The 26,875-nt window shown below is 44.4% G+C and overlaps 1 protein-coding gene across 1 annotated transcript in view; it reads right to left on the bottom strand.

Annotated features, from left to right (window-relative positions):
- Nucleotides 1–26,875, bottom strand: part of GLG1 (golgi glycoprotein 1) — a 91,131-nt gene that overhangs the window by 37,619 nt on the left and 26,637 nt on the right. The window contains exons 2-4 of the mRNA XM_065662141.1: nt 8,628–8,660; nt 5,730–5,816; nt 1,052–1,267 (exon numbers count right to left, since the gene is read on the bottom strand). Of these exons, the coding sequence (XP_065518213.1) occupies nt 1,052–1,267; nt 5,730–5,816; nt 8,628–8,660 (336 nt within the window). The remainder of the gene's footprint in view (nt 1–1,051; nt 1,268–5,729; nt 5,817–8,627; nt 8,661–26,875) is intronic.

The following is a 26,875-nucleotide window of genomic DNA, read 5'->3' as shown; positions in this document are numbered from 1 at the left end:
CACTTACAAGGTTGCTTTTGTTCCTGAAAAAAAGTCCTTATTCTTGTGTTTTCTGTTGGCCAACTAAGTCTTCTAGAGTACACTGTTAATTCAATTAACACACTAGGGATGTAAAGCTGCTTCCAGCAGCAAACGTCTCAACCGAGTAAAATTCTTTTTAATCAAAAAAATGTATTTTTGTTAAATATTTCACTAATACCTGATTTAAGAGACTAGTTCTTAAAGGCCTAAGAGCTATAATTTAAAAGCCCTGTTAAAAAGTTGATAGGTTGATTTTAAGTTTAGCCCTAAACCTAAAAACTTACTGCAGAAGCAGCCACTCATTCTTGCAGCACTGCGTAACTGCTGCCTGCATTAGCTAAACTGAAGCAGGCAAGGAAAGACAGTGCCTTGAAAATGACCACCACATTTAGTCACCAAAATGTTTTTTGCATCAACCTCTGCTTAAGTCTCATATGGCAAAAGAACATTGATTTAGTAAAACTGGTGCAGTGTTACTGCACTACTAAAACATGACAGTAGGTACTACGTGCCCTTCAGCAGTTTTCAGGTGGGCAGGGAAAACGGCAAGCAAATAGATTAAAGCTTCTGACCAAGCATATTGAGTACAGCCTGCAAAAATAGAAAGGATTACAGCATAGGCCACAACACCTTGATAACCTCCCTGAGTCAGACCCAACCAGACTGTGAAATAAGCCTAGCAATATATCTATAAGCTTGCTTATATCTATTGTTTGGATCCATGGTATCGAGACAAGCCTGACAGAGTGTGAGCAAAGAGTCAACTACCTACCAGATCACCTGTACTGCAGTAAGGAAAGACAAATCAAAGTCATCTCTGAATAGCAGTCTCTCAGAGAGGAACAAATGCATAGTTATTAAAAAGGAACTATGCAGAATCAGGCCATCACCCTTTTCAGACAGATGAGATATGCCTTCTATCATATCATCTCCAAGTAAGACAATAACACTACTGCAGAGTCCCTGCCTAAGTTCCCTTAATTGAATGACTTTTACAAACCTACTGACAATCTACATGTTCTCTGGATACCTTTTCTCCCGGTCGAATGCTGCCACATTTCAGGAGATTGATGTCAGCCTTGCAGTCATCCATAAAGCCACAGATCAACCGATAATCACTGAAGATAATGGCTGTCATTTTGGTGATGTACTGATGGCACTGATACTCAGTGATGTTGCCTCTGTGATCCACCAAACAGGACACTAAGAAGCCTTTGCCAACAGGCTCATCTGCACACTCCTTGATCTGTTATTAAAAAAAAAAAAAAAAAAAAAGAAAGAATAAAAATACAATAGCTGCAACTCCTGAATATAACTTCTTACCAAAAAAAAAAAAAAAAAAACCAAAAAACATCCTCAAAGAAACTTCCATTTGTAGCTTCAAAATCAGCTGGCAAAGAAACCCTCAAGGCTTTAGTTTGGTTTTCAGTAAGTTCAGAAATGTGAAATACCTCATGGGTGCCAGTGTCTGAGAAAGCAAACACAGCACCCTTGAGGATTATAAACCCTATTGCTCAAAAATCATCTTTCATAATAATCACTTGGAGCCCCTGCAATCAAGTGGACTTGTAGGAAAAACGCTAGTCTGACAAACCTTTATTTAGAAAAGTGAGCATATTACAACATCACTAAATCATACTTGGACCCCCATGAGCCACCTGACCTTGCAGAGTACATTTTGGCTAGAAGTGAGACTGATTCAAGAGTCAACTCAATTATTTATTGAAATGTTTATAACTTGCTGGAAGCTGAAAATTACTATAAAGGAAAATGCACATCAAATTCATTTTTATTAGGCTGTTGTAGGAACTGACTGCTGGTACTAAACCGTTTTAGCCTAAAACAAAAGTAAAAATCACAGCAAATACAAGATGAAAGCTGCATGGGGATTTAGAAAGCAGCACACATGAACATACACGTCCCACTATAAATCACACCCTGCCCCGAGCAGACAGTAAGGCCAAAACCAACACCTTTAGAAGTAAAAGATGCAGGCAGTTTTGACAGCCTTTCCCAAGGAAGTGGGAAACATGGTTACTTACCAGTTAGGGATGCTCTTGTGAGAGGAATCTTGCAGGAGGAGCAAGTGCAATGCCTTCCTCCATGGAGTACTGAGATTACACACACTCTTTTTAACCCTGGGAAGCCCGTGTCAAAATATTTGCCCAGTTCTGGTGTGCCCTGCTCAGGAGCATGCTGAAAGCTGCAGCCATAATGATGGAGAAAGCACACCTGGCAGCCAGACACTGAAGTTCAGTGGTGACAGTTTTTCAAGCTATAGATACATGGATTGACTTGATTACACCAAAGACTTGTTCCTGTACAAATAGTGAAGGGCTCATTTGTCTAAAGGGAGATCCATAGCAATCAACTATCCAGATGGGTTCAGGTACCGAGCAAGGGAAGCGCTAAGGGAACAAGTAGTGAACCATTTTACCAGTTCTCTAATGCCAAGTTGGAATCTTTATACTGGAAAGCTTTAAAAACTAGAGAGCCATCTCTAGAAAGATCTATTTTAATTCAATCAAAAATTAACTCAGAGCATCCTGTGGCAGATTCATTCAGGCCTGACTAGATGAATTAAACAGATCTCTCTGTCCCAGATTATCATATAATCACAGACTGGTTTGGGTTGGAAGGAACCTTTAAAGCTCATCTAGTTCCAACCCCCTGCCATGGGCAGGGACACCTACCACCAGACCAGGTTGCTCCAACTTCTGTCCAGCCTGGCCTTTATGAGGCCATTACTTTCTACATAACAAATAAAACACCCAGCATTTTAAACACCATTATTTGAAAGCCCTGCAGGCTGGTAGAACATGTTTTTATTTAACCTATATAACTACTATGAAAACACATTTCCTACAGTCAATGTAGTTGTTCTAGATAAGGCATTTCAAAGTGCAAACACATGTGAGTCATTGCAGGGTGAAAGGGAGAGAGTTGAGCAAGCTCTCTCCAAAAAAGCTGCATCTTGGGTTTGGCCCGACTTCAGGTCAAACCTCATGAGCCAAACCAGCACAACAGCAACATGCGGTTTTTGGAATAGCCTGGCTTTAGAAACAGCCTCAGAGCTCCATGGCCTGAGCCAGCGAACTGCGTAAAAAAACCCAAGTGATCACATTATTGCCTGGCCACTTCTGAAGCAACCATCATTATCTGGTAGTCAACTATAATTCTAGATTAAAACTACTGCCAGAACTTACAAAAATCACCAGAGTTGAAGAAAAAAAGTTGAAATTTAAATCTGTATTTTGCTGATTAAATTAAAGGTGCACTTTTCAGAACATACCCAGTTGGGGCACCCACTAATTCCCAAGTGACTTTTACTAGAAATTGCTCTTTTAGTTGTGGTTTGTTTTTAATACAATGCAGTACATAAAAATTAGAGCTTAGTCAGCCTGCAGGAAAACACCTACCTGTTAGTGGGAATTAAAGAATAGTATTAATAGGCTAACACTGTATGCTAGCAGTATATGCCCAGTATATATCTTAAAGAGTATTCTAGGAATACCTTTAAAAAACTGGTGGGATGGTTTATGCACCTGCCTCAGTGTAAACATTAAAAGGGCAAACACATGAGATTATTTTTCCTTACCCAACATTTTTTAACTAAAAGCCACTCACCAAATGCAAAATATCAGCAGTTCATGTCATCATTCAGAATGATTTTAAGAGAAATACTGACAGTTAATGTACAGCTGAAATTCTATATACTTCTCCCACTGTTTTTAGACATCACGTCCCAGATTTAGAGGGCATCGTTTACAGCAGTGCCAGACTGTCACTGTATACGAGTGGTAATTAAACAGACTGTTAAAAGAGCATTTTCAGGAATGCCTGGTTGTAAAAATTCTGCAGGATCCATGTGACAAAAACAAGAGAGATATAATCTTTCCTATGACTGCAGGAAAGTGGGATTCAACAGATTTGATGGTGTTTGTGTTTGGGAGCTACCAAACTCCGAACACAATGTAACCCTTTGATACAAGCTGGTTTCCTGCCACTATTTAATCTTCTAGCTGCCTTGTGCTAACCATTTTCTTGATCTCTTCTTATACTAAAGGATGGTTTCCCACTAGTGCTATTCTCATAGCAGCTGAGTCAGTGCTGAGAAGAGGAAGCAGAACCCTAGCAGGCCATGAAGAAAAAGACTGTACAACTAATTCCCTAATTGTGGAGTCAGGCTGCTGTTGACACTCAATTTCTCAGATTCTTGTGCATTCCTCTCAAATGAAAACTCTATATCATTAAGCTCACAGAATGGTTTGGGTTGGAAGGGACCTTTAAAGCTCATCTAGCTCCAACCCCCTGCCACAGGCACGGACACCTTCCACTAGACGAGGTTGCCCCAAGCCCTGTCCAAGCTGACCTTGAACACTGTCAGGGATGGGGCAGCCACAGCTTCTCTGGGCAATCTGCACCAGAGCCTCAGCACCCTCACAGAGAAGAGCTTCTTCCTAATGTCTCAGTCTCCCCTCTGTCAGCTTAAAGCCATTCCCCCTTGTCCTTCACCTGAGGGCCCTTGTCAAAAGCCCCTCTCCAGGTTTCTTCTAGCTGCTTTAGGCACTGGAACTGCTCCAAAGTCTCTCTGGAGCCTTCTCTTTTCCAGGCTGAACAAGCCCAGCTCTCTCAGCCTGGCTGCATAAAAGACCCGTTGTAAAGAACAGGTAAGTACAAATATGTAAGTGATTCCATCAAATCATGAATACTTGGGTAACTTACTCATCTTAAACCCGCTCTGAGCACTGACACACTCCTCATACCTAAGTTAAGTCTGCACCCATTAAAGCTATACCTATGAAAAAATAAACTGCCAACATGAACTGGGGCTGGAGAAACAATCTGCTTATTCATGGAACTGATTCTCTTTCAGGAAAACCTACTTTAAACACCACAATAGAACCATCAACTACAGCAAACAGATTTTTTTTAAAAGGCAAGTTTATGGGTAGGTGAAATTATTCTGACAGATGTATAAGTCATGTTTTCCGAATAGAGTTTAATGACTGAGTTGAGTGAGCTGAAGCCCTTTTGGGGAGAGCCTTAGCTCCACTGCTTCCTTCAAGTCTAGCTGAAAACTGCTTCAACCAGAGGGAAAAGACCTCACCTTAGGTCCTCAGCATGGCTAAGTGCACAGCCTCGAGAGCTCTAGCATGAGCACAAGGAAAGAAATGATTCATCAAGTAATCTCTGAAGCTGGACTGAGGTGTGTTGATGCTTGAGATAGAGAACCAACTCCTAGCACAACCTAAAAAGAAGAAGATGCTAACAGAGAGTCCTTAGAGTAATTAATCTTTGAGCCTCAAAGGTAAAAAAAAGTTGATTGACTGTTTGACACCTAAGTGCTTATCCTTTCTGCTAGCAAGACACAATCCAGACCCACTCTTACGCTAAACTGAGCAGAACCCCTACTACACCAACACCGTTGCATTAGATAGAGAGGGGACAAATTGAAACGCCAACAGATTTCTGACAAAAGGTCAGGTAAGAGCTGATGGGTTGTTAGTTTACCTTTCCCCACCCCCCTTTGCCTGGCACCATTACGGTATGTGGCTTTTTTTCCGCAAGCAGGTCGCATTAGTTCACTTAGTAATTTGGGATATAAGACTAGAGCTTCCCCAAACTCAAAACATCATTTGCATATTAATTAGCTATTACAAAGAAATGGAAAAAGCCTTAGCAGCCATGCCTTTCTTCTGGCTTACCTCTGCAATAGTGGACTTGCAGACTTCCCTGGCCACGGATTCAAACTTCGGATCTGTAGTGAGGTTCAGCTTGTAGTTCCACAAGAGCTGTAGAGAGAGCATTTGTAGAAAGAGGGTTTAGGACCTTCCCATGAAGAACGACAAATATCTTTGCTTCAGAAAAGAAGGAAACATCATTTATCCCCCATTTGTATTATCATCCTTCTACAGTACAACAATCAGTGAAAAGTCTCCTTGACAACACCTCTGTCCCTTTGTTTCTGCAACCATTTTCTGATATTGAACAAATTCAGGCTCTCTGAAATCTCTCCACAAGGTCATGAGCTGACTCGTTAAAAAGAAATATATCTAACTAAGACAATTCCGTAAGTGAAAGCCCTAACTTCCTGCCTGCTGCATATTTAGCTATGTCTTTAGCTCACCACCCCTTTCTGCACCACAGCATGTCTGCCTGAAGCAAACAATCTAACAAGAATAAAGCTTCAACATGATCAGATATCATATTGAAAATCTAAAAAAAAAAAAAAAACCAACAAAAAAAAAAAAACACCTACCAAAAAAGGAAGGAGACAATGCAGCCAGTTCCTTCTGTGAGGGGTTGTGACCAGACAACCTTTTGAATGCAGATATATTTCAAACCCATCTCTCTTTTGTATAGAGTAATGACACATTAGAAGTTAAGTCTATGAAACGCCTTGATAAGGGTGACTGTTCTTCTAGGAGCCAGAGATTAGCTCACACAGAAGCCTTGATGCGCTGGGTCATTGCGCAAGAATCTATCTTGGACAAGTCCCACCCTGCAGATATCCCAGATGCCTTCCTGAGGCATCATAAAGTAAAAATACAGAGTAAGGCAGCAAAATCTCAGCAGATTAATAGATGAGATGTTGCCCAAGAGAAGTCTATGAGCTCATCTAGGGTTTTTTTTCCTAGGAACTTCAGTTGCATTCATCATAGAAATCGTAGAATGGTTAGGACTGGAAGGGACTTAAAAGACAATTTTTTTTATTAACACAAAGATTAAGTAGTTTTAAAAATCAATTTTGAATTCTCTGTGACAGAATCAAAATACTATCGAAAAGATAAACAGTTAGGGCGAACAGCTATTTTGAGCTTTCAATTGTACACAAGACACTAGGAAACCACAAACCCATGCCTGTAAGCAAGGAAAGCAGTTTTACGTCATCTCCAAGAGGGTGGCAGCATGCACAAGGAACTAAATATTGAGTCAGCACAACTGCACCATCTTCAACACTTTGCATCATGCTTTTGAGTTGTGAGTAGTTAAAAAAGGAGATGATGGAAAACTCGGGTATTTTAGAGGGAGTAAGTTATAAATATGCAGGTTTAATACATAAAAGTGAATAAACAGGGAACCTGTCTTCACAAAGAGTGCTGCAGGCCTCTCCCTGCCAGGATCAGAAGGACAAGAATGAGGTCCAACAATGTAAGAATACACCTCTGTACCTGTAATCCCAAACTTTGGAGAGTCTTAAATGAGATGCTCTACAAGGGAACCTTCCCACAGGCAGAAGGAAGGCTCATCTTGCAGCTTAAAAATCCTGCTTTTGGCACTAGGCAGCATTTTCAGCATGATCAGCAGTTGTACTAGCAAAGACTGCAGAGAGGCAAAGAAAACACTTGGACACGAGACACATCCCTCTGTGGTCTAGCTTTTGATCACTCCCCTTAAATTTCTGCCTGGGAAAATGAGATTTTGCCCACACTTCCTATCTGTGAATGGCTTCTGTAATCCACAGCAGCCTGATGCCTGCCTTGTGGCGGAGGGATGCTGTCATTTGATCCAGCAGAAAAAGGTCCAACTTTGATTTCTAGAATTCTCAGTTCCTCCTACATTCAGATGATTTCTGTTGGCACATTCAGATGTCAGGTAGATAGTTTTTAATTACTAGAATTTTCTCTTTTTCAAGAAAAAGACAAACAGAAATGTGATGTGCCCCTCATCTGATCTAACCCTGCACAATGCAATTACAGCTGCCAATGAAGTCACGCAGCACACTGATAAGGTTAATTTATACACACAGCTAGCAATTACTAGTTGTACAGCATGGACAGGTTTCATTTCTGGACCGTATCTTCCAATTATAAACTAAACTACAGCTTCTGCAGCAACCAAAATCAGGTCCATCACTGAGGCATGCACTTGTCTCGTGTCCAAGGCTAACCAAACAATTAAGGGGCTTCACATGGTGCATTCTAATGGAATGTGAATGAGAGAAGCCAAAAGAAACCTAATACCAGCCTTAGCTCTGACGATTTTGGGGGAAGGGGGGTTTGTAGAGTCTTGGTATTTGAAGAGTCAGCTCAACAGCCTGAAAACTGGCTAACAGTTTGCTCACTGTTAAACACAGCGCTGAGAGGAAATCTGTTCTAAAACCAGCCAAGTGGTTCAAACTGCCTCTGAATATCACACACCCCCTACAGCATTTTCCAAGCAAGTCTAAGAATTTAGCAGCTGTGAAAGTAATACAGAAGGCTTCAACAGCTGAAATGAAGAGTTTAAATTCAGCACTGCTCACATCTTTCCCAAAAGGAGCACATCATATTGCTCCCAGTAACTCACGGGAACCACCCCAAACTATAAAAGAGGAAAGAAGTCTGCTACTCTCCTCTGATAGAGAAGTGTAGCATATAAAGCTCTTAATTATGTGCCACTCTGAATTCTACAGTAAGACCATAGTGGCTATATACCCATTAAAGAAATCACCTTGTGTTTTTCCATCACAGGCCAGTACAGAAACCCAAATGTGTTCTGATTAACATCTTTTACAAACTACCAAACTGTGCAAAATACCTACAGTTGAGAAGAGATATAAAGGTACAAATGTCATAGCTAGAGTATATATAATAAACTAAATAAACAGAAGCAAGACTTACGTGATTGCAGTCTGAAGAGATTTCATTATCTGACTGAAAAGAGAGAAAAAAAAAAGTCAGTTCACTGCTGCTGTCATGCACTTAAAACATACATTAAGTGTATACTTCTAGAAACTACCATCCTGTCAATGAGTTTGTACTGTAAGAAACAATTTGACATAAGCAATAGGAAATCTTAAAAGCTACACAGGAGGAGTGATGACATCCAAGTACCAAAAAGATTGAAATAATAGGTACTTCAGACACAATGCTGTCTTAGCTCTACAGAAGATAAATGGCACAGGAGCAGCAGCATTTATGTATATGCTGCAAAACCATAATGAGCCTGCTGTGTGTGGCCTAATTGTCAAACTAAGACAGAAAAAAAACCCACTTATGGGAAAGCAAAGATGTAGTACCAGAGTTTTAAAGAAAACATTTTATGCATACAAGTGAAGGACAAAGGTAGGACTTGCTTCCCTCCCTCAGACTGAAGAGTTCATATTCCCCATTTGAGAAGGAACATCTTTTCTTCCAGTTCAAAAGGGGCTGGTTCAAAGCAGCCCTGAGATTTACTTCTTCCACCAGGAGAAACATGTAACCTCTAATATCCATGTGTTGTCCAAAAATATTCCTTACATTCTCCCAGGGAGCTGCTTTGAAAGAACTCTGGCTGCAACCCACCCTGTCCTCCTTCCAGCCTGACCAGCCATCACAGTGGAGAGCTCCTTGAAACCTTGGCTCATTGTGCAAATCCAGATCTCACCTCCAGAGCAAACCAGTGCAAAAGCAGGCCAAGATCACCTGGACGACATCTCCTGGCCATCATACCCACAGGAAAACCAACTCTGACTCACAACACCTCTGCTTCCACCACTGTTTAAGATGCCAGGCATACTTCAAAAGCCCTACTCAAAACCACTCAAAGCTTACACATCACTGGCAGTAACATGCTGGAGCTCAGATACCCGACACAAAAGAACAAGCATTTCACCAGGGTTGGAAGCAAGCAGCCTTCATCCCAAACCAATTTTCAGTGTTTTTACCACTGCACAACATGTTTTACCAACACTTGCACCATTGCTGCTTTGGAGAGCACAAGCACAAGTTTATGGGGCGGGGGGGGGGGGGGGGGGGGAAAAGAGCACAGGAAATGTTTCCAAGTCCTTAATTACAGCCATTATTAACTGCAGCACTTTCCTTCTGTGTAGCAGGGAGTGGCAGGAATTACCTCTCCCCTTAGAACATAAAAAATCAAAACAGTACCTGAAGGATCACAGTACTTAATTGCTATTTGGTCAGACTGACACCACCTAAAACCGTATCTCCCAAAGAAATTGGGTTCAGTGGCAATGCTGACCTGCTTCGCCCAATTTAAGTTAAACAAAAGGAGAAAAATAATCCTTTTTATCTTGTGCCTGACAAACTGAAGGGCTGATTTTGAGGAAGGAAAAGAAAAATCCCCCCAGTGCAATCCACATCACTTCTGCCTTCCTAAGGAGGCAGCCTGTGGGCCTCTATCTACCCAAGAAACCTTCTAAAGATGAGCAGTTTCAGAACATGCTTGTGTAGTAACAGCATGAGAAAAAAAAAAAAAAAAAAGGTAAGTTTCAAATTACCACTAAGAGAAGCTGAGGAGCAAGAAAAACTGCATCATGCCATTCCCACATGGAGAACTTGAGGAACAGGAATGCTCAGAGACACCCAGGGCAGGGGGAAGGAGAAATACAGCCCAGACCAGTACCATTGCTAGTAATTTTATGTACCAGTGCTAGTAATTTTATGAGAAGAAGCTGAGTGCAAGGAAGACATTCAACTGATTAGTGAGCCAGAAGGACTCCTCTTACATCCCTTAATCCAAGGATTAAAACCAGACTTAACAGAAAGTACATGTGCCACTAGGCTCACAGAAGCTGTTGTTGTTTAGCATCTTCGGTGGGAATCTATTGCCTCCCTTGGCAGCTCTCTAAAAAGCTCTCCAAACTCCTTCTCGCACAAAGGCTCACATTCCGGAGTATGAACACTGCTTCCTACCTCCCAGGAAAAGCAGAGTTTAGAACACGTACCAGCTATAAGGAAACCTGAAGAGAAAAAACATTTCCTTCCATTCAACCACATATAACAGACACCAACCATACTGCATTAGTGCTTTGAACTCTACAAAAGGAATTCAAAGGTTTGTATGAAGTCGTATCACCACCAGACTATGAGGTCACCAACACTGTTGCATTTGAAAGTGCCTTTTCTCATCCACCAGATCTAAACTCACTGAAACACGCTGTGACAGCCCCCGCTTTCTAAACCTCTTTGCTTCAGCAGTGGTGCAGAACTAGACCAAAACTACAACGAACAAGCACCCCACCACCACTAACGAGGCTCAAGGAGGCAGAAACAGACAATCATCACTCCGGTTTTCTCAGCAGTACTTCTCTAGTTATAGCTAGAAAAATAAAAATAAAAATCCCAGACTGGTTTGGGTTGGAAGGGACCTCAGAGCTCACCCAGTACCAACCGCCTGCCACGGGCAGGGACACCTTCCACTAGGGCAGGTTGCTCCAAGCCCTGTCCAACCTGGCCTTGAACACTGCCAGGGATGGGGCAGCCACAGCTTCTCTGGGCAACCTGTGCCAGGGCCTCAGCACCCTCATCCACAATAGTGGATTAGGATTTTTACTTTGCTTTTCAAAATGCGGTGGGTATGAATTACTTTTGGGAGTTGGATGAAATAAGACCAAATCAAGTCTGTTGCATATACACAGCTGAAAGGGCTCTGTCTCAAGCTATGGAGGTGACAGTAACTGCACCCCAGGCATGGTGCTCTTCACCAGATGGAGATGCACAACACAGGTTCATGACACAGCTACAACTAGACCTCATCAAACAAAAAACACTGAGAAACAACATGGAGCAAACCAGCAAAATAAAAACACAATCAGCATGTGGATGGGAGGAACTCAGTAGATGTCCCCTTCCTAAATTCAGGAGCAGACTGCAAAAAGATCAAACAAGTCAAATAAGAAAGAACGTTAATAAAAGCAGCTTCCTTTGAAAAAGAGGGCAGGCAGAAATCCAGCCAGGCTGTGGGTGTTGCCCAGTTACCGTACTGTCACATGTATGATATACTACAGATCATGGTGCACATGGATACGCAGTACAGGCAGCCCTCAGTTCCCAGCCACAACATTGAAGTTTTCCACTCTGACCTAAATAAATACATTTATCACTAATATCTGCAGTGAGGTGGCAGAGCAGGCCGGCTGACATCGAGGTTCTACGGAGGAGGCTATCATGCTGATGAAGAGAAAACTGACTCCTTAGCTATGTCCTTCCCACAGGTAAGCGCAATCCCTTCTCACCAAACATAGGACAGGGAACTCAGTGATTCATTCAAACTGCAGGTATCAAGCTAGCTTATGACCTATGACACCAGAAAACAGCACAGGCTGGATGCAAAGTAGTGATCAAGGTGAGATCTGGGGGAGCCATTCTCCTGCAAATCTAATCTCTTCCCCAAGCAACCACTATGTTCTATCTGCAGAATGATCTGTGGAAACAAAAGCAGATACAATAGCCTATGCAAGAATCAACACAGCTTTTGTAGAAGAAAAACCACACATCACCACCACCCCTGCTTCAAACCCAGTGAAACATCCTGGAGCTCTGTGCCAGCAGGCATATGGCTACAGTAAAGCATTTTCACACATCCTGCAATCCTGGAAGAGTTGTGTGTGATAAAAGAAGTTAAAAACAGTGATAATTTAAGTTCAAAACAGATGAGGATTTCGTAATTTGATTACACGTTTAGAGAGCAACAGAAGTTAAACTTGTTAAGCTGAACTTGAAATGTTCTCTAATGTCAATGAACTGTTAGTACCAAAACCAAACCCAGTGTTGTCATGTCAGCAAAAGACCTCTATACTTCATCACTGATGCTTTGAAAAAAGCCAGTTTGAAGCACGGTACTGTGCATGTATCATGCACCAATGTTAAAGCTCCAAACTTTCATCTAATTTGCTTATTTCACATCATCAATTTCCCCCCACTTATAAACAAAGCACCGAAGTCTGCAACACTGCAAATCCTTTGACCAGATAACTCCTTCCACATCAGTTAGGCACCCCTAGTTTACGCAAATGTAATAATACAGGTTATACACACTTAACAACTGCCTCCAAAACATACACAGAAGTTTGCGCATGAAGGACAAGCAGCAGTTTCTTTAGCTACACTGTACACACAGAGCACAAGTAGCAAATTGCCCCAAATCATCAAATTCTGCAGCTGTTTTTCAGTGAATTCTAGATTCCACAAACTTTGCCACCTGTGCTGACACTGTATATCCTCCACGAGTAGAGACCATTACGACAAATATGCTGAGAAAAGATATCACAAAGCAAGATCAAAAACAACCACAGCACAACATGGTGCATTCTCTTTCTGGCCCCAGCAGCCAGGGAAAAAGGAGCCGAGGATGAAGTGGCCTTGTCCACTCATGTGCTGAGGATGCAGTGCTCAGCATCTGCTTTGAAGACCAAGTGCAAGGCCAGGTTGGATGGGGCTTGGAGCAACCTGCTCTAGTGGAAGGTGTCCCTGCCCGTGGCAGGAGGTTGGAACTGGGTGAGCTTTGAGGTCCCTTCCAACCCGAACCATTCTATGATTATGAAAGTTCAGCAAGTCTTACCCTTTCCTGTGTAGCTTTGATAAGAAGTAAATGGAATTTTAGTAACTGTCATGTTTTGCTGGGTTCACATTTAGTTGACACTAAGCAAAGTCCCCTGCATGCTTCTCCTCCAGCACAGAGATCCCTCCCTGCACAAACACCACAGGCAATAAAAGAACAAGAAACACTCGAGTTTCCTTCTGATGCATCAAAAGTGACCACAGATCATGGTACAATTAAAGCAAAGACACCAACTTCCATTCATCTAACAAGCCAAGTATCTTTGCTGGTTATTCCCCATGTTCTCACAGCTGGCTGCTCCTTGGGCAAAGCTGCGAAGCTGGGCAGATGCTCTGTGCCGAACTCCCTTCTCACACAAGCTGTTCTGTTCCCTGCTGCTTTTGTCTCCCTGCCTGGAGGACTCTCAAGCCCTTAAGCCTTCTTAGCAGGGAGCTTTTCCATTTCAATTCTGACCCACAGTGTCAGACCATGTCCTAACAGTCAGCATGATCAAAGCAAATTTGCTCCAGATGTTTCTGTTTGTTCTTCCCTTACTCCCCTCTCTTCCTCCTCTTGAAGGCTTTCCAGCCTGTCACGATGAGTCAGGGAGCAAGACAGACCCTGGAATTATGTGTTTGCTACAGAAGTTTGGCAGCACTGCCATCAGATCTAATCTTTCCCATAACACTCCTCCACAACAGAGCTCTGCTACTAAGCATAGCACTGACACCAAGCAGCAGATCCAGCCAGGAGGTTTCAGGAATTGCTCCTGGAAAGCTCACTCACAACACTGGCAAAAAATTTAAAGAGGCCAAAAGGTGTGCAAGGATGCTGATAGTGTCGCAGGAGAGCATGAGAAGGAGGAGAGCTGCTAGAAAGAGCTGAGTGAAACCACAGCAGACTGCTTAACCAACCTGTTATACCACTAACCAAAGTGAAAGGGAATCCATGGTACTCCTCACCCCTGCCACTATCTCCAGCTGATGGCAACGTCCCAGCCTCCACAAATCCACAGAAAGGCTGTTCGCTGTTTTCTGCCAGGCTAGTACAGATGGGCTTTTGGAGAAGCATCCCCAGCACCGGTCAGATTACTGGGGAGCACAGTGGCATCTCTACCTAGAGCATCAGCCAGCTCATACATCTATTCATGTTAAACAGACAGCCCAACACTCAAGCTACCATCCTGGAAGACTCCCTTTCTTAACCCCAACCAGAAGCACCCCAGAATAACTAAGGACTATTCCAGTACAGAGGCAAAAATCAACAGCGTGGTTTTCAGCAGTACTGCACAGCATCTGCTGGGGGATCCAGAGAAATGAGTGAAGTCATTCCAGTGCAATAGCTAATGAAAAACCTTTTATCGAGTATATTCATTATTTTCTTTTATCCCTTATTTTCTATACAGTTACTTCACACCTTTTGACTGTACATACTCTGTAGTCTTGCAGGTTGAACTTAACTTTTCAGAAAGTTTCCAAAAAGCCATGAGGGGTTCACAAGCAAGATTCAGTTTCACACAAAGTTGGTTGTATGTGGCAGGGTAGAGCCCCTTCTCCAAGGACGAGCATGTTGTAGTTAACAAAGCACCTAACCATGCTTTGCTCCTTGAAGAGCAGTGTTTTGGATGCACATGGCCTGGAAATAGAGAAATCCTTTCAAAATTAGCTTCGTACAGAAGCTAAGAAGAAAGCTGATACCTAAAGCTCTGCATCCCAAGACACAAGACACAGGTTTCAGAGCAAACACTGCTTACTCATCTCCCTGCTCCCACAGCTTAATGAAGCGTTATGCTCCAAAGCAAAGCAATCAAGCTCCGGCAGTCTCTCCTTGTAGGCAGCTCCATTACACTACCATTGCTTGCTCATGTTCTGGAGACTATCTCTAATCATTTCCAGACTTCCCTGCCAAGGCCTCAACCAGCCAATATTCACATTTGTCTTTGTTATTCAACATGTGGGCTCATGACTCGAATTTTCCACACTGAAAACCATGCAGTGCTCCCAAAAATCCTTCCCCAGGATCTTCCAGTGAGGCATACGTGCCACATCATTCAGGGCACAAGCAGCATCGTTCAGGGGCACAGACAGAACAGCTTTAATCCCGATGACTTACATTCACACATTCTGCCTCTGAACCAAAATAAGATGAGCATCTAAACAGGTGGGAAGCAGACTCTGCTATTTTTAACTCCTGCCAGCTATTCTATTTAGAAGCAATAAAAATCAAATACCTCAGAGAAGCCACTTCAGCCTTAACCACAAACCACAGGAAGAACAATTTTTTTTCCTGAACTCTTCCCTCCTTCCTTTTGGACAGTGTTGAGAGGCCAGCTCTTCCCCCCCACCTGGCCCATTACTGTAGGGATAGAGGCAACTCCAAGTTCATTTTGTCTCTATCAGAGCAGCCAGTATTTCACATCAGAGTAATGAAGGCACTATTATATTTAACATCAATACTTCCAAGAAGTACTGAATGTTACACGTGGGTAAACAGGCCTGCAACTATTCTTACACAACACCCAGCACTAGCCCTTTGCTTTTATAAGAAAATTACTATTTTAGCTTTCCATATGGCTTATGTCTTCCTGAATTCCTATGTGACAGTATCTCTTCTGTTACCCTGCAATGCCAAAGGAGGGGCAGGATGTGCCAAAAGACCCTGCATGCCAGCTTTTACAATGCAAGAGGCTTCCTAAAAGCAGTCTCCTGGACCTTGACTGTCAGTCCAAGTGCCTTCCTAAGAGATGCACTGTGATGGGGGGTCTCCCTCAAAAGCAAAAGGCAGTGTTCAGCCACAGCTGGATTTGAAGTAAAACACTGGAATTTTCTTTGGCAGATCCACAGGGCCCCAACACTTCACTCGTTTCTTCCCTGCAGTAAAAGGCAGGTGAAGAAAAACAGCCCTGAGCCCGGCAACTCCCTGCTGTTAAAATAAACCATTTCAGTTCTTCCCACACTTCAGCGTTAACCACAGTCGCTGACTTTATCATCCCATGTATGTGGCAATTTTATCACAGGACTATTCAAATCTATGACAACTGCTGAACAACTCTGCCCAGCCACCACCATCTCCTCAGCTCCTCTCTTTCAACAGTACACTACTCACAAGCCCACTGAAAAGCTGCCAGGAAAGTCTGATGTGACCCAAGTCTCCCTGATGCTAGGGTGATAGCAATTAAAACAGTTTGGACATGTTCCAATCTAAGTTCATTATGTCAAACATAACACAGGAGTTAAGTACACACGCTTTTCATTTGGCACTAGGGCCAGAAGCCTGGACTTTAAGATCACAGAATCCCAGTAGACAGGTTTGGACTGGAAGGGACCTTAAAGCTCATCCAGTTCCAACCCCTGCCATGGGCAGGGACACCTTCCACTAGACCAGATTGGTCCAAGCCCTGTCCAAGCTGGCCTTGAACACTGCCAGGGATGGGGCAGCCACAGCTTCTCTGGGCAACCTGTGCCAGAGCCTCAGCATCCTCACAGGGAAGTACTTCTTCTTAAGAGCTCATCTCAATCCCCCCTCTGTCAGTTTAATGCCATTCCCCCTTGTCCTGTCCCTATCTGCTCCTATAAAAAGCAAGACCCTAAGAGATCAGCCTGTCAGAAAAACACCCTGGACTTGTGTTATTCATTGTCCTATATTCCTAAAGAAGCTTCTCTGTTCCAAATATTCTGCTTATTCAAAATATTACATCCCATTACACAGGAGAAGCAAAAGTCACAGAAAGAGGCTATTATAAATTCCCTTCAGTAACAGCAATGCCTTTGTTCACAGTGGGAATACGTGCAAATAAGCACAAAGTGTTAACGCATATTAAGGTCTCCAGCAGAGCCTACCATGGCAGCCTGCAAGCAGCATCACTGTGATAAAGAACTGGGACACTGCCTCAGTGATCCAGGGGACTTCTCCAGCCCCCTACGAGACTTCCTGATGAGATCTGTTTTTTTTTGATTCTCATCATCACTCACTGAACACAGCAGGAAAAGTCCATTTTTAGGAAGTCCTAGAAACAGCATGATGCACTGCTTCCGTCTGAAGTCCCTTCCATATCGGAAGGCCTGCCCATAAGGGAGATGCACCCCACAATAACCCTGGCTCGCCATGCGACCCTGCACTTCAGAAGGCAGTCTTGAACTGTGCTCCCCAACTAACAGCTAACAACAGTCTACCACCAATTTTATGTCCTTTATAAGAAACAATCAAAAGGTACTCAACAAGAAGTTTCAAAACCTCCTTTGAGGTGGAGGGTAGGGCATCCTTCCTGTTAAACTCACAATTAAACAGCTCTAGTTAAGTTGGATGAGGCTTGGGACAACCTAGTCAAGTGCAAGGTGTCCCTGGTCACGGCAGGGGGCTGGAAGCTTTAAGACCCCTTCCAACCCAAACCATTCTATGACTCTATGATTGTACAATCTTAAATGCAGTTGGTGTTAGGCTATAATTAAAACCTGAAGTGATATTTCTCTGAACCACATCTGTGCCTTTTCCACACATACAGACAAAAATGGTTCTCAATTACAAGCGCATTCACTTCAGTACCTTGAAGCCGAGGCATTGAATAGGAACTAAAATAAGATTTTTTCTGATAATTAGAAAGAAGAAAGTCACTTATTCTCAATTCTCAATGGTCATAATAACCAAAAAGTTGGACTGATGTATTAACATTTTTTCCATACAAAACAAATGTTCTGGTCCAGTATTTGAGTACTTCAGTTCTACTTTAACAACCCATCTTCTGCATTTTAATTAAGTTTCCATTTCTGCCCAAAAGCAGCTTGATGCATAGAAAAGTAATTCAGTAGATAATGTCTTGCCATTTTTAAACATTATTTAAAAAAAAAAGGTAGAAATGCTAAGATGCAAGCATTTAAATAATTACACATCAATTTAGTCAAAAAACATACGAAGCTGAGCAACAGAAGCTAAAATTAGCTGCAAAATAGTATCACCAAACTAGAACGCTCCAGAAATATTACTAGTGTTCAAGCAAGACTGAAATTATTCAAATCTAAACTTCTTCCTTACTTAAATAAATCTTCCTGGGAGCCGCATAAATTGCTACAGTAAATTGATTGCCCTAGCATCTGGTTCTCCTGTTGTATGAGCCACAACAAGGAAAACGAAAAGACCAGAAAGACACAATGAAACCAGCAGATTCACATCAACATTACGCATTCTGCATTCAGACCAATTATACAGCACAACATCAAACGAAGTTACAAATGTTTTGTCAAGAGAAAAGCACAGGGCCTCGTGCTGGAGCTGCAAGGTGCAGCACTCAGTCACAGACCTTGGCACCAAGTCAGAAATGCCATTTTTCTTCTTGGATACTCATGCCTTGCAGCATGGCTAACACACTTCATTTCACCAGGCATCACCAACCGTTGCCGGTCAATCGCTGAGGTGAGTAGCTCAAGAGAGGACACCTTTAACACCGGAGCGGGGAGAGATCAGCGTCCAGGAGCCTCAACTCAGAGCGGCCAGAGCCACCGAGGGAGCCTCAAGTCCTCGACAGGACCTGCCCAGGAGCCAGCGAGCAGGGACTCACAGGGGGCGGAGCCAGGAGCCGCGGCACCAGCCCTGACTGGGTAAAACCTGCCCCAGGGAGCGCGGCGAGGCAGTTCGCGCGGGCAGGCAGGCGAGCGGGATGGTGAGCACCCGTCCTATGGGCAGGGCCCGGCCTGGGAGCTCTGCTCTGGCTGCCCCGGCGGTGCCCAGCGTAGGCACCCAGACAGAGCGGATGAGAGGGGAGGCTGCAGTGCAGAGCTCGGGGTGCAGAGGGTGCCTGCACCGGTCTGGTGAGAGAAAGGTGCACGACGGGCAGGGCTGCACTCGGTGCTCCCTGGTGGAGGCCCTCCTGCAGCAGGGGCTGAGCTGCGGGATGCTATTAGCGGGCTGCAAGATGTCAGGGTAGCTGAGAGGAGGCGGGGCTGCTTGCTCCAGCCCCAAACTGTGCAGGGGCCTCAAGCTTCCCCTCCAGCTCATGAAGGAAAGGAGGCCACCAACCCGGGAAGTTGGGAATTAGTGACAAAGAAAAATAACAAAAGAAGGAGGAAAAGGACAATTAAAGGCAAAGGGCTTCCTCCTAAATCTGTTGTCCCCACGCAGAACCGCTTTGCTGTCCTGCAGGAGACTAACGAGGAAACGCACTTGCACCACAAACAGCCGGATTATGCACGGGTTAAGATCTCTACTGGCACTACAAAGAAAAAGCGGCGGGTCGTAGTAATAGGGGACTCTACTTTGAAAGGGACGGAAGCACTCGTCTGTCGGCCTGACCCCGTCTCGAGGGAGGTGTGCTGCCTACCAGGGGCACGGATCAGGGATGTTACAGAGAGGCTGCCTGCTCTAGTAAGTTCCACGGACTATTACCCGCTCCTGGTGATCCATGTGGGTGCTAGGGATATAGATAGTAGTAGACTGGGGACCATAAAGAAAGACTACAGAGCCCTGGGAGAGGTGGTTAGGGGCTCCGGTGCTCAGACAGTCTTTTCATCAATTCTCCAGGACACAGGGGAGGACCAAGAAAAAGCTAGGAGGATTGGCCAGGTTAATAAATGGTTAATAGGCTGGTGCCATAGTCAGGGGTTTGGGTGTCTTGAACATAGGACTGAAGTTAGTAGGCCAGGTCTGCTGGGGGCTGGTGGAGCTGCTCTGGTAAAGAAGGGGAAGAACAGTTTTGGTAGGAGGCTTGCCAGACTGGTCAAGGAGGCTTTAAACTAGATGTGTTGGGGGAGGGGGGCATCATTCCATCCCAACACACCCAGTCAGTCGCCAGAACCTACAATAACTGCTTGGAACAATGTACATATATACCGGCTGCTCCAGCCAACGAGCCGGCTTCAATTGGAGCTCTTCTCAGATGCCCCTATACAAACGCCCATAGCATGGGGAACAAACAAGAGGAATTAGAGATGTGTGCACATCTACAGGGGTATGATATAATAGGCATCACAGAAACATGGTGGGATGGCTCCTATGACTGGGGTGTTGGAATGCAAGGTTACAGGCTCTTTAGAAAAGACAGGCCTGGCAGGCAGGGAGGGGGAGTTGCCCTTTTTGTTAGGGATAGGCTGGAGAGTATGGAACTCTGTCTGGGGACAGGTGAGCAGTTTACATAGAGTTTGTGGGTCAGGGTTAAAGGGAAAACAGCCATGGAAGACGTTACTGTGGGAATCTGTTACAGACCGCCTGATCAAGGAGAACCTGTGGATGAAGCACTCTACAGACAGATAGGAAAAGCCTCACGCTCACAGGCCCTTGTTCTCATGGGGGATTTCAACCACCCTGACATCTGTTGGAATGATGGCACTGCACGGCACAAGCAATCCAGGAGGTTCCTCGATTGTGTGGAAAACAACTTCCTTCTGCAAGTAATAGAGGAGCCAACAAGGAGAGGTGCCATGCTTGACCTTGTGCTCACCAACAGGGAAGGGCTTGTTGAGAATGTGGTACTCCAGGGCAGCCTTGGATGCAGCGATCACGAGATGGTCGAATTTGAGATCCCCAGGAGAGTGAGAAGAGCGTGTAGCAAGCTCACTGCCCTGCACTTCAAAAGAGCAGACTTTGGCCTCTTCAGGAGCCTGCTTAGTAAGGATCCATGGGATATAGCCCTGGAGGGGAGGGGGGCCCAAGGCTCTTGGTTGATATTCAAGGATCACCTGCTACAAGCTCAGGAGTGCTGCATCCCAACTAGAAGGAAGTGCAGCAGGAGGGCCAGGAGACCTCCTTGGATGGACAAGGAGCTGCTGAGGAAAATTCAAAGGAAAAAAGAGGCTTATAAAAAATGGAAGCAAGGACAGGCGGCCTGGGTAGAGTACAGGGATGTTGTCCGGCAAGATAGGGACCAGGTTAGGAAGGCTAAGGCCCAGTTAGAATTAAACCTAGCCAGGGATGTTAAGGATAACAGGAAGGGAGTCTACAGGTACGTAGCAAACAAAAAACAGAATAGGGACAAAATAGGTTCCCTGAGGAAGCTTTCGGGAGAACTGGCTACACAGGATTTGGAGAAGGCTGAGGTTCTGAATAACTTCTTTGCCTCGGTCTTCACTGGCAAAGGCTCTGACCGCACCACCCAGGTCTTAGAAAGTAGATGCAGGGACTGTGAGAATGAAGACCTTGGGCCCACTGCAGGAGAGGATCTGGTTCCAGACCATCTTCAAAATCTGAACGTGCACAAGTCCGTGGGACCTGATGGAATCCATCCGCGGGTCCTGAAGGAGCTGGCGAATGACGTTGCTAAGCTACTGGCCATCATATTTGAAAAATCATGGCAGTCAGGTGAAGTTCCCGACGACTGGAAAATGGGAAATATAACCCCCATTTTCAAGAAGGGGAAAATGGAAGACGCGGGGAATTACAGAGCAGTGAGTCTCACCTCTGTGCCTGGTAAAATCTTGGAGCACATTCTCCTGGACAGCATGCTAAGGCACATGAAAAACATCAAGGTGCTTGGTGGCAGCCAGCATGGCTTCACTAAGGGGAAATCCTGCCTGACCAATGTGGTGGCCTTCTATGATGGGGCTACAGAACTGATGGACAGGGGTAGAGCAGTTGATGTCATCTACCTGGACTTGTGCAAAGCGTTTGACACTGTCCCACACAACACCCTTCTCTCTAAATTGGAGAGATATCAATTTGATGGATGGACCACTCGGTGGATAAAGAACTGTCTGGATGGCCGCATGCAAAGAGTTGTGGTCAATGGCTCGATGTCCGGCTGGAGACCGGTAACGAGTGGTGTCCCTCAGGGAGCGGTGTTGGGACCGGTCTTACTCAACATCTTTGTCGCTGACATGGACAGTGGGCTTGAGTGCACCCTCAGCAAGTTTGCCGATGACACCAAGCTGTGTGGTCCGGTTGATACGCTGGAGGGAAGGGATGCCATCCAGAGGGACCTTGACACGCTTGTGAGGTGGGCTGATGCCAACCTTATGAAGTTCAACCATGACAAGTGCAAGGTCCTACACCTGGGTTGGAGCAATCCCAGGCACAGCTACAGGTTGGGCAAAGAAGAGATTCAGAGCGGCCCTGCAGAGAAGGACTTGGGGGTGCTGGTCGATGAGAAAATGAACATGAGCCGGCAGTGTGCGCTCGCAGCCCAGAAAGCCAACCGTATCCTGGGCTGCATCAAAAGGAGCGAGACCAGCAGGTCGAAAGAGGTGATCCTGCCCCTCTACTCTGCTCTTGTGAGACCTCACCTGGAGTATTGTGTGCAGTTCTGGTGTCCTCAACATAAAAAGGACATGGAACTGCTGGAACCAGTCCAGAGGAGGGCCACGAGGATGATCAGGGGACTGGAGCGCCTCCCGTATGAAGACAGGCTGAGGAAGTTGGGGCTGTTCAGCCTGGAGAAGAGAAGGCTGCATGGGGACCTAATAGCAGCCTTCCAGTATCTGAAGGGGGCCTATAGGGATGCTGGGGAGGGACTCTTTGTCAGGGACTGTAGTGACAGCACAAGGGGCAACGGGTTAAAACTTAAACATGGGAAGTTTAGATTGGATATAAGGAGGAAATTCTTTCCTGTTAGGGTGGTGAGACACTGGAATCGGTTGCCCAGGGTGGTTGTGAGTGCTCTATCCCTGGCGGTGTTCGAGGCCAGGTCAGATGAAGCCTTGCGTGGGATGGTTTAGTGTGAGGTGTCCCTGCCCATGGCAGGGGGGGTGGAACTAGATGATCTTGAGGTCTTTTCCAACCCTAACTATTCTATGATTCTATGACACACAGAATCAAAGAATCATTAGGGTTGGAAGGGACCTTTGGAGATCATCTCTAGTCTAACCCCCTTGCCAAGGCAGGGCCACCTACAGCAGATCACACAGGCAGGTATCCAGGAGGGTTTGGAATGTCTCCAGAGATGTAGACTTTACAATATCCTGAGCAGCCTGTTCCAGTGCTCTGTCACCTTCAACATGAAGTTCTTCGTTGTACTGAGGTGAAACTTACTGTGTTTTAGTTTATGGCCATTGCTCCTCATCCTGTGCTAGGCACCACTAGCAACAGTCTGCCACAGTGCTGCTGGTACCCATCTTTGAGATATTTATATGCATTAATGAGATACCCTCTCCACCTGCTCTCCTCTAGCCTAACCAGGCCCAACTCCACAAGTCTCTCATCACAAGAGATGCTCAGACCCCTCATCATTCTTGTGGCCCTCCGCTGGACCCTTTGCAGTAGCTCCCCATCTTTCTCGTACTGAGGAACCCAGCCTGGCCAAAAGGTAGCATACGGTATTCAAAAGAAGCCTTACTGAAAACAGCATGACACACTTGATTAAATAAATGCTTAAGAGTATATTCCTAAAGAATTGTGCTAGTTTAAACAGCAGCCTGTTTTTAAGCTTAACAAAGAAGGTAAAATAAATAAGTGAATCCCCCTAAAGCAGCATCAGGGAGTAGCTTCCAAGACCTACTCTTTGCTATGAGCTAACCACATGGTCTTCAGCAAGGAAAAATATTTGCACTTTTCTTCAGGACCAAGTTTTTGTGCACAGTGAATGAAAGCGATTGTTGTCTGCTCATTTCTCACAGGGGAGCTGCATATCATATGTAAAGAGTGATCCAGAAACATTTACTAGACACATCTGCACCAATAAGGAAATGAGTCATATACCCGCTGGCAGGCCTGATTCACAGCACACGGCGCACCCAGGCTATTCAGGAATCCGAGTACAGGAGAAAGGCAGATGGAAGCTAGAAGTAATTTGAAGAGACTAGATATAAAACACAAATCAGTTTAAATGCCTTTTGGTTATTTTGTAAACTCCTTTGCTTGGGAATAATTGGTTCAAAAGCACAGGACCAGTGTGGCATTGTGCAGAGCTGCAGAACTTTTCACCTGGATGAATCATGTTTTCTTTACAGAACTGAAAGAAAAGCAAACCCTGGATAAAATTGCTTGAGTTTTGTTCCACAGAAAAATCAACATGAATAAATCTTCACAGTCACCATTAGGCAGGGTTTCCGTGGGATTAGAAACAAACTAGCAAATAAAACCCTGCTTGCTTCAAAACATGCAAACAAAAGCCCCGTGACAGAATCAAGCCAAGTACCTTTCTTCAGTTCACCACACTGATTCAAGGATTAAACCAAAGAAAGCTACACACATATCATCTTATTTAAGCTCTGCACTTCCTGATGAGGTTAGAGACGGACTTAAATTAACCTGGTTCCCTAGGAGAAGCCTGGGGCACTGAGCTGCAGCACACACTTCACAGGTACTGGGGTCTTCTCTGCCTCCAAAGCTTAGCTTTTCATGCATTCTGTATTTTTGAGAGCTCCCTTCCAAAACGCTCTAAGGTTTTTCAGCTTGAACTGGTTAGCTCAATAGCTATAGAGCTGGTTAAGCCAAGCATTTTGCTTGGAAATTCTGACTGTAATGGTAATTTGGAGGATTTAAAATGATACCATAGTAAGCAGCCAGATCAGTAACAGTTTCCCCCAAGCCAAACACAGAAATTATAGCTGACTAGTTCTGCACAGATGAGCAACTTTAAAAGAGTCATATCTGATGCTAGATTTTGAAAGTGAGCTTGAAGAGCTTTCTGGAAAGCATCCTTAGTAAAAGGTGCCTTCCTGGTATGCAGGAGAGCCAGACACCTGCCCAATTACTGTCTCCATAACTCCTACTTAAAAAGCTATGAATACAGACAAATTAAAAAGACTGAGCACACCTACAGCTTCCCTGCTAATAACAGCAGAGAGAAAATCAGAGGGGGGAAAAGGGAAGGAGATGGGAGAAAAGCAGAAAGCTAGTCACTGCCATGCTACGCTGCTGCTGCAGACAGCTCAGGTCCCAACACTCCGCACACTGCTCACACAGCACCATCACCAGATAATTATCACCTGTCAAAATACAGCAATTTAATCAACAATTCATCTGCTCCAGAAACAGCTCATTATCCTTCCTCCTGATGCTTTCCAATAAATATCAAAATTGGTTACAATGCTCAGGAATACAGAGGTAAAAGCTACCTGTACCAGCCAGGGCAGGCTGGAAGGGTTCTGGACAAGTGTACAGGCAGCACTACAGAATCACAGAATCACAGAATCCCAAGGGTTGGAAGGGACCTCAAAAGATCATCTAGTCCAACCCCCCTGCAAGAGCAGGGTAACCTACAGTACATCACACAGGAACTTGTCCAGGCGGGCCTTGAATATCTCCAGTGTAGGAGACTCCACAACCCCCCTGGGCAACCTGTTCCAGTGCTCTATCACTCTTACAGTAAAGAAGTTCTTCCTGATGTTAACGTGGAACTTCCTATGCTCCAGTTTACACCCATTGCCCCTTGTCCTATCACTGGATATCACTGAAAAAAGCCTAGCTCCATCATCCTGACACCCACCCTCCTTTACATATTTGTAAACATTGATGAGGTCACCCCTCAGTCTCCTCTTCTCCAAAGAACCTTGAATTTTCAGTTCTATCTAAGAGAGAACCTCAGAGATTAAGTATTTAGTAGGCAAACGATCAACATTTGACAGAAAATGCTTTATTCCAGCCTCTGGTCAGTGGTGGTGGTCTCAATAGTTACACACTATTAAAACTACTTGAAGCTACACACTAAAACAGGATTTTCTTACAATCTGAAACTTGGTTATGGTGAAGAAATAAATGTAAAGTTACAAATCTCTGATCTCTACAGACACGTAAACGCCCAATAGGCAATCCCTAGCTTTCAGGATGACTAAGCCTAGATAGTCTTCACTGCAGAACCTGGTAATGGGGGGAGATCATTCTGTTCTGACCCATAAACTGAATAAACATGCTTTCCCCAGCTGTAACACTTGAGAAGAGGGCTAAGAGCCTGATCTGTTCTCATCCAAGTGGCACAGGTATACGAGGTGATTTGTGGGGACACAAAAAGGCAGTGGCATCTTCTGGGGATGTTCAGGGAATACCTGACAGTAGTACCCTCAAGTAAGCAGTTTTTCCACCCAGTGTTTAAATTCCTTGCATGCAGATTTCTATCTAAATGATAAGAAAAAAAAAAATGTTGCAGAAGTTGCATTCCCACAACAAGGTGAGAGCTGAATGCTTTTAAGTGCAGGTCAACACTGCAAACAAACCCACCTATTCTGGTCTCTGGTGATGTTTTTAACTAGCAATGAAGAGTTCTTGCTTGGGGCTGCTAGGTGAAAAAAAACCTGCCAATCTCCATACAAAAGGAAAGTAAAACTTTACCCACCGGGTTACCAGGTCACTTATTTGTGCTTTTAGGATTATCACACAATACCAAGTAGAGAAAAGGCTGCAGATAGGATTGTCCTGTGACAATTCTGAAGGAAAGACAAACCCCAGAGGTATGAGATGCATTAAATAGATCTCCAGAACCACGTCAGATATTTCTAAGTAACACTGAGAGGTAGCAGCATCCCTGGTAGGCATGCATGAAGAAAGAATACCTTGGCACAGCAGTAACTGATACTGCGTCTTATGAGACACCAACTACGACAGGGGTTTTCCAACCACCAGTAAAAGGAAAATTACTATTGCTATAAACTACATTTGAACTCAGATGGTGCAGCAAGGGAGAGACGTGACTTAAACAACAAGATCAAGATCAAGGAGTCATAGAATAGCTTGGGTTGAAAGGGACCTTTAAAGG

The sequence above is a fragment of the Lathamus discolor genome, chromosome Z, assembly GCF_037157495.1.
Source record: "Lathamus discolor isolate bLatDis1 chromosome Z, bLatDis1.hap1, whole genome shotgun sequence".
NCBI classification, from domain to species: Eukaryota; Metazoa; Chordata; class Aves; order Psittaciformes; family Psittacidae; genus Lathamus; species Lathamus discolor.
This window is presented reverse-complemented; position numbering and strand designations above follow the sequence as displayed.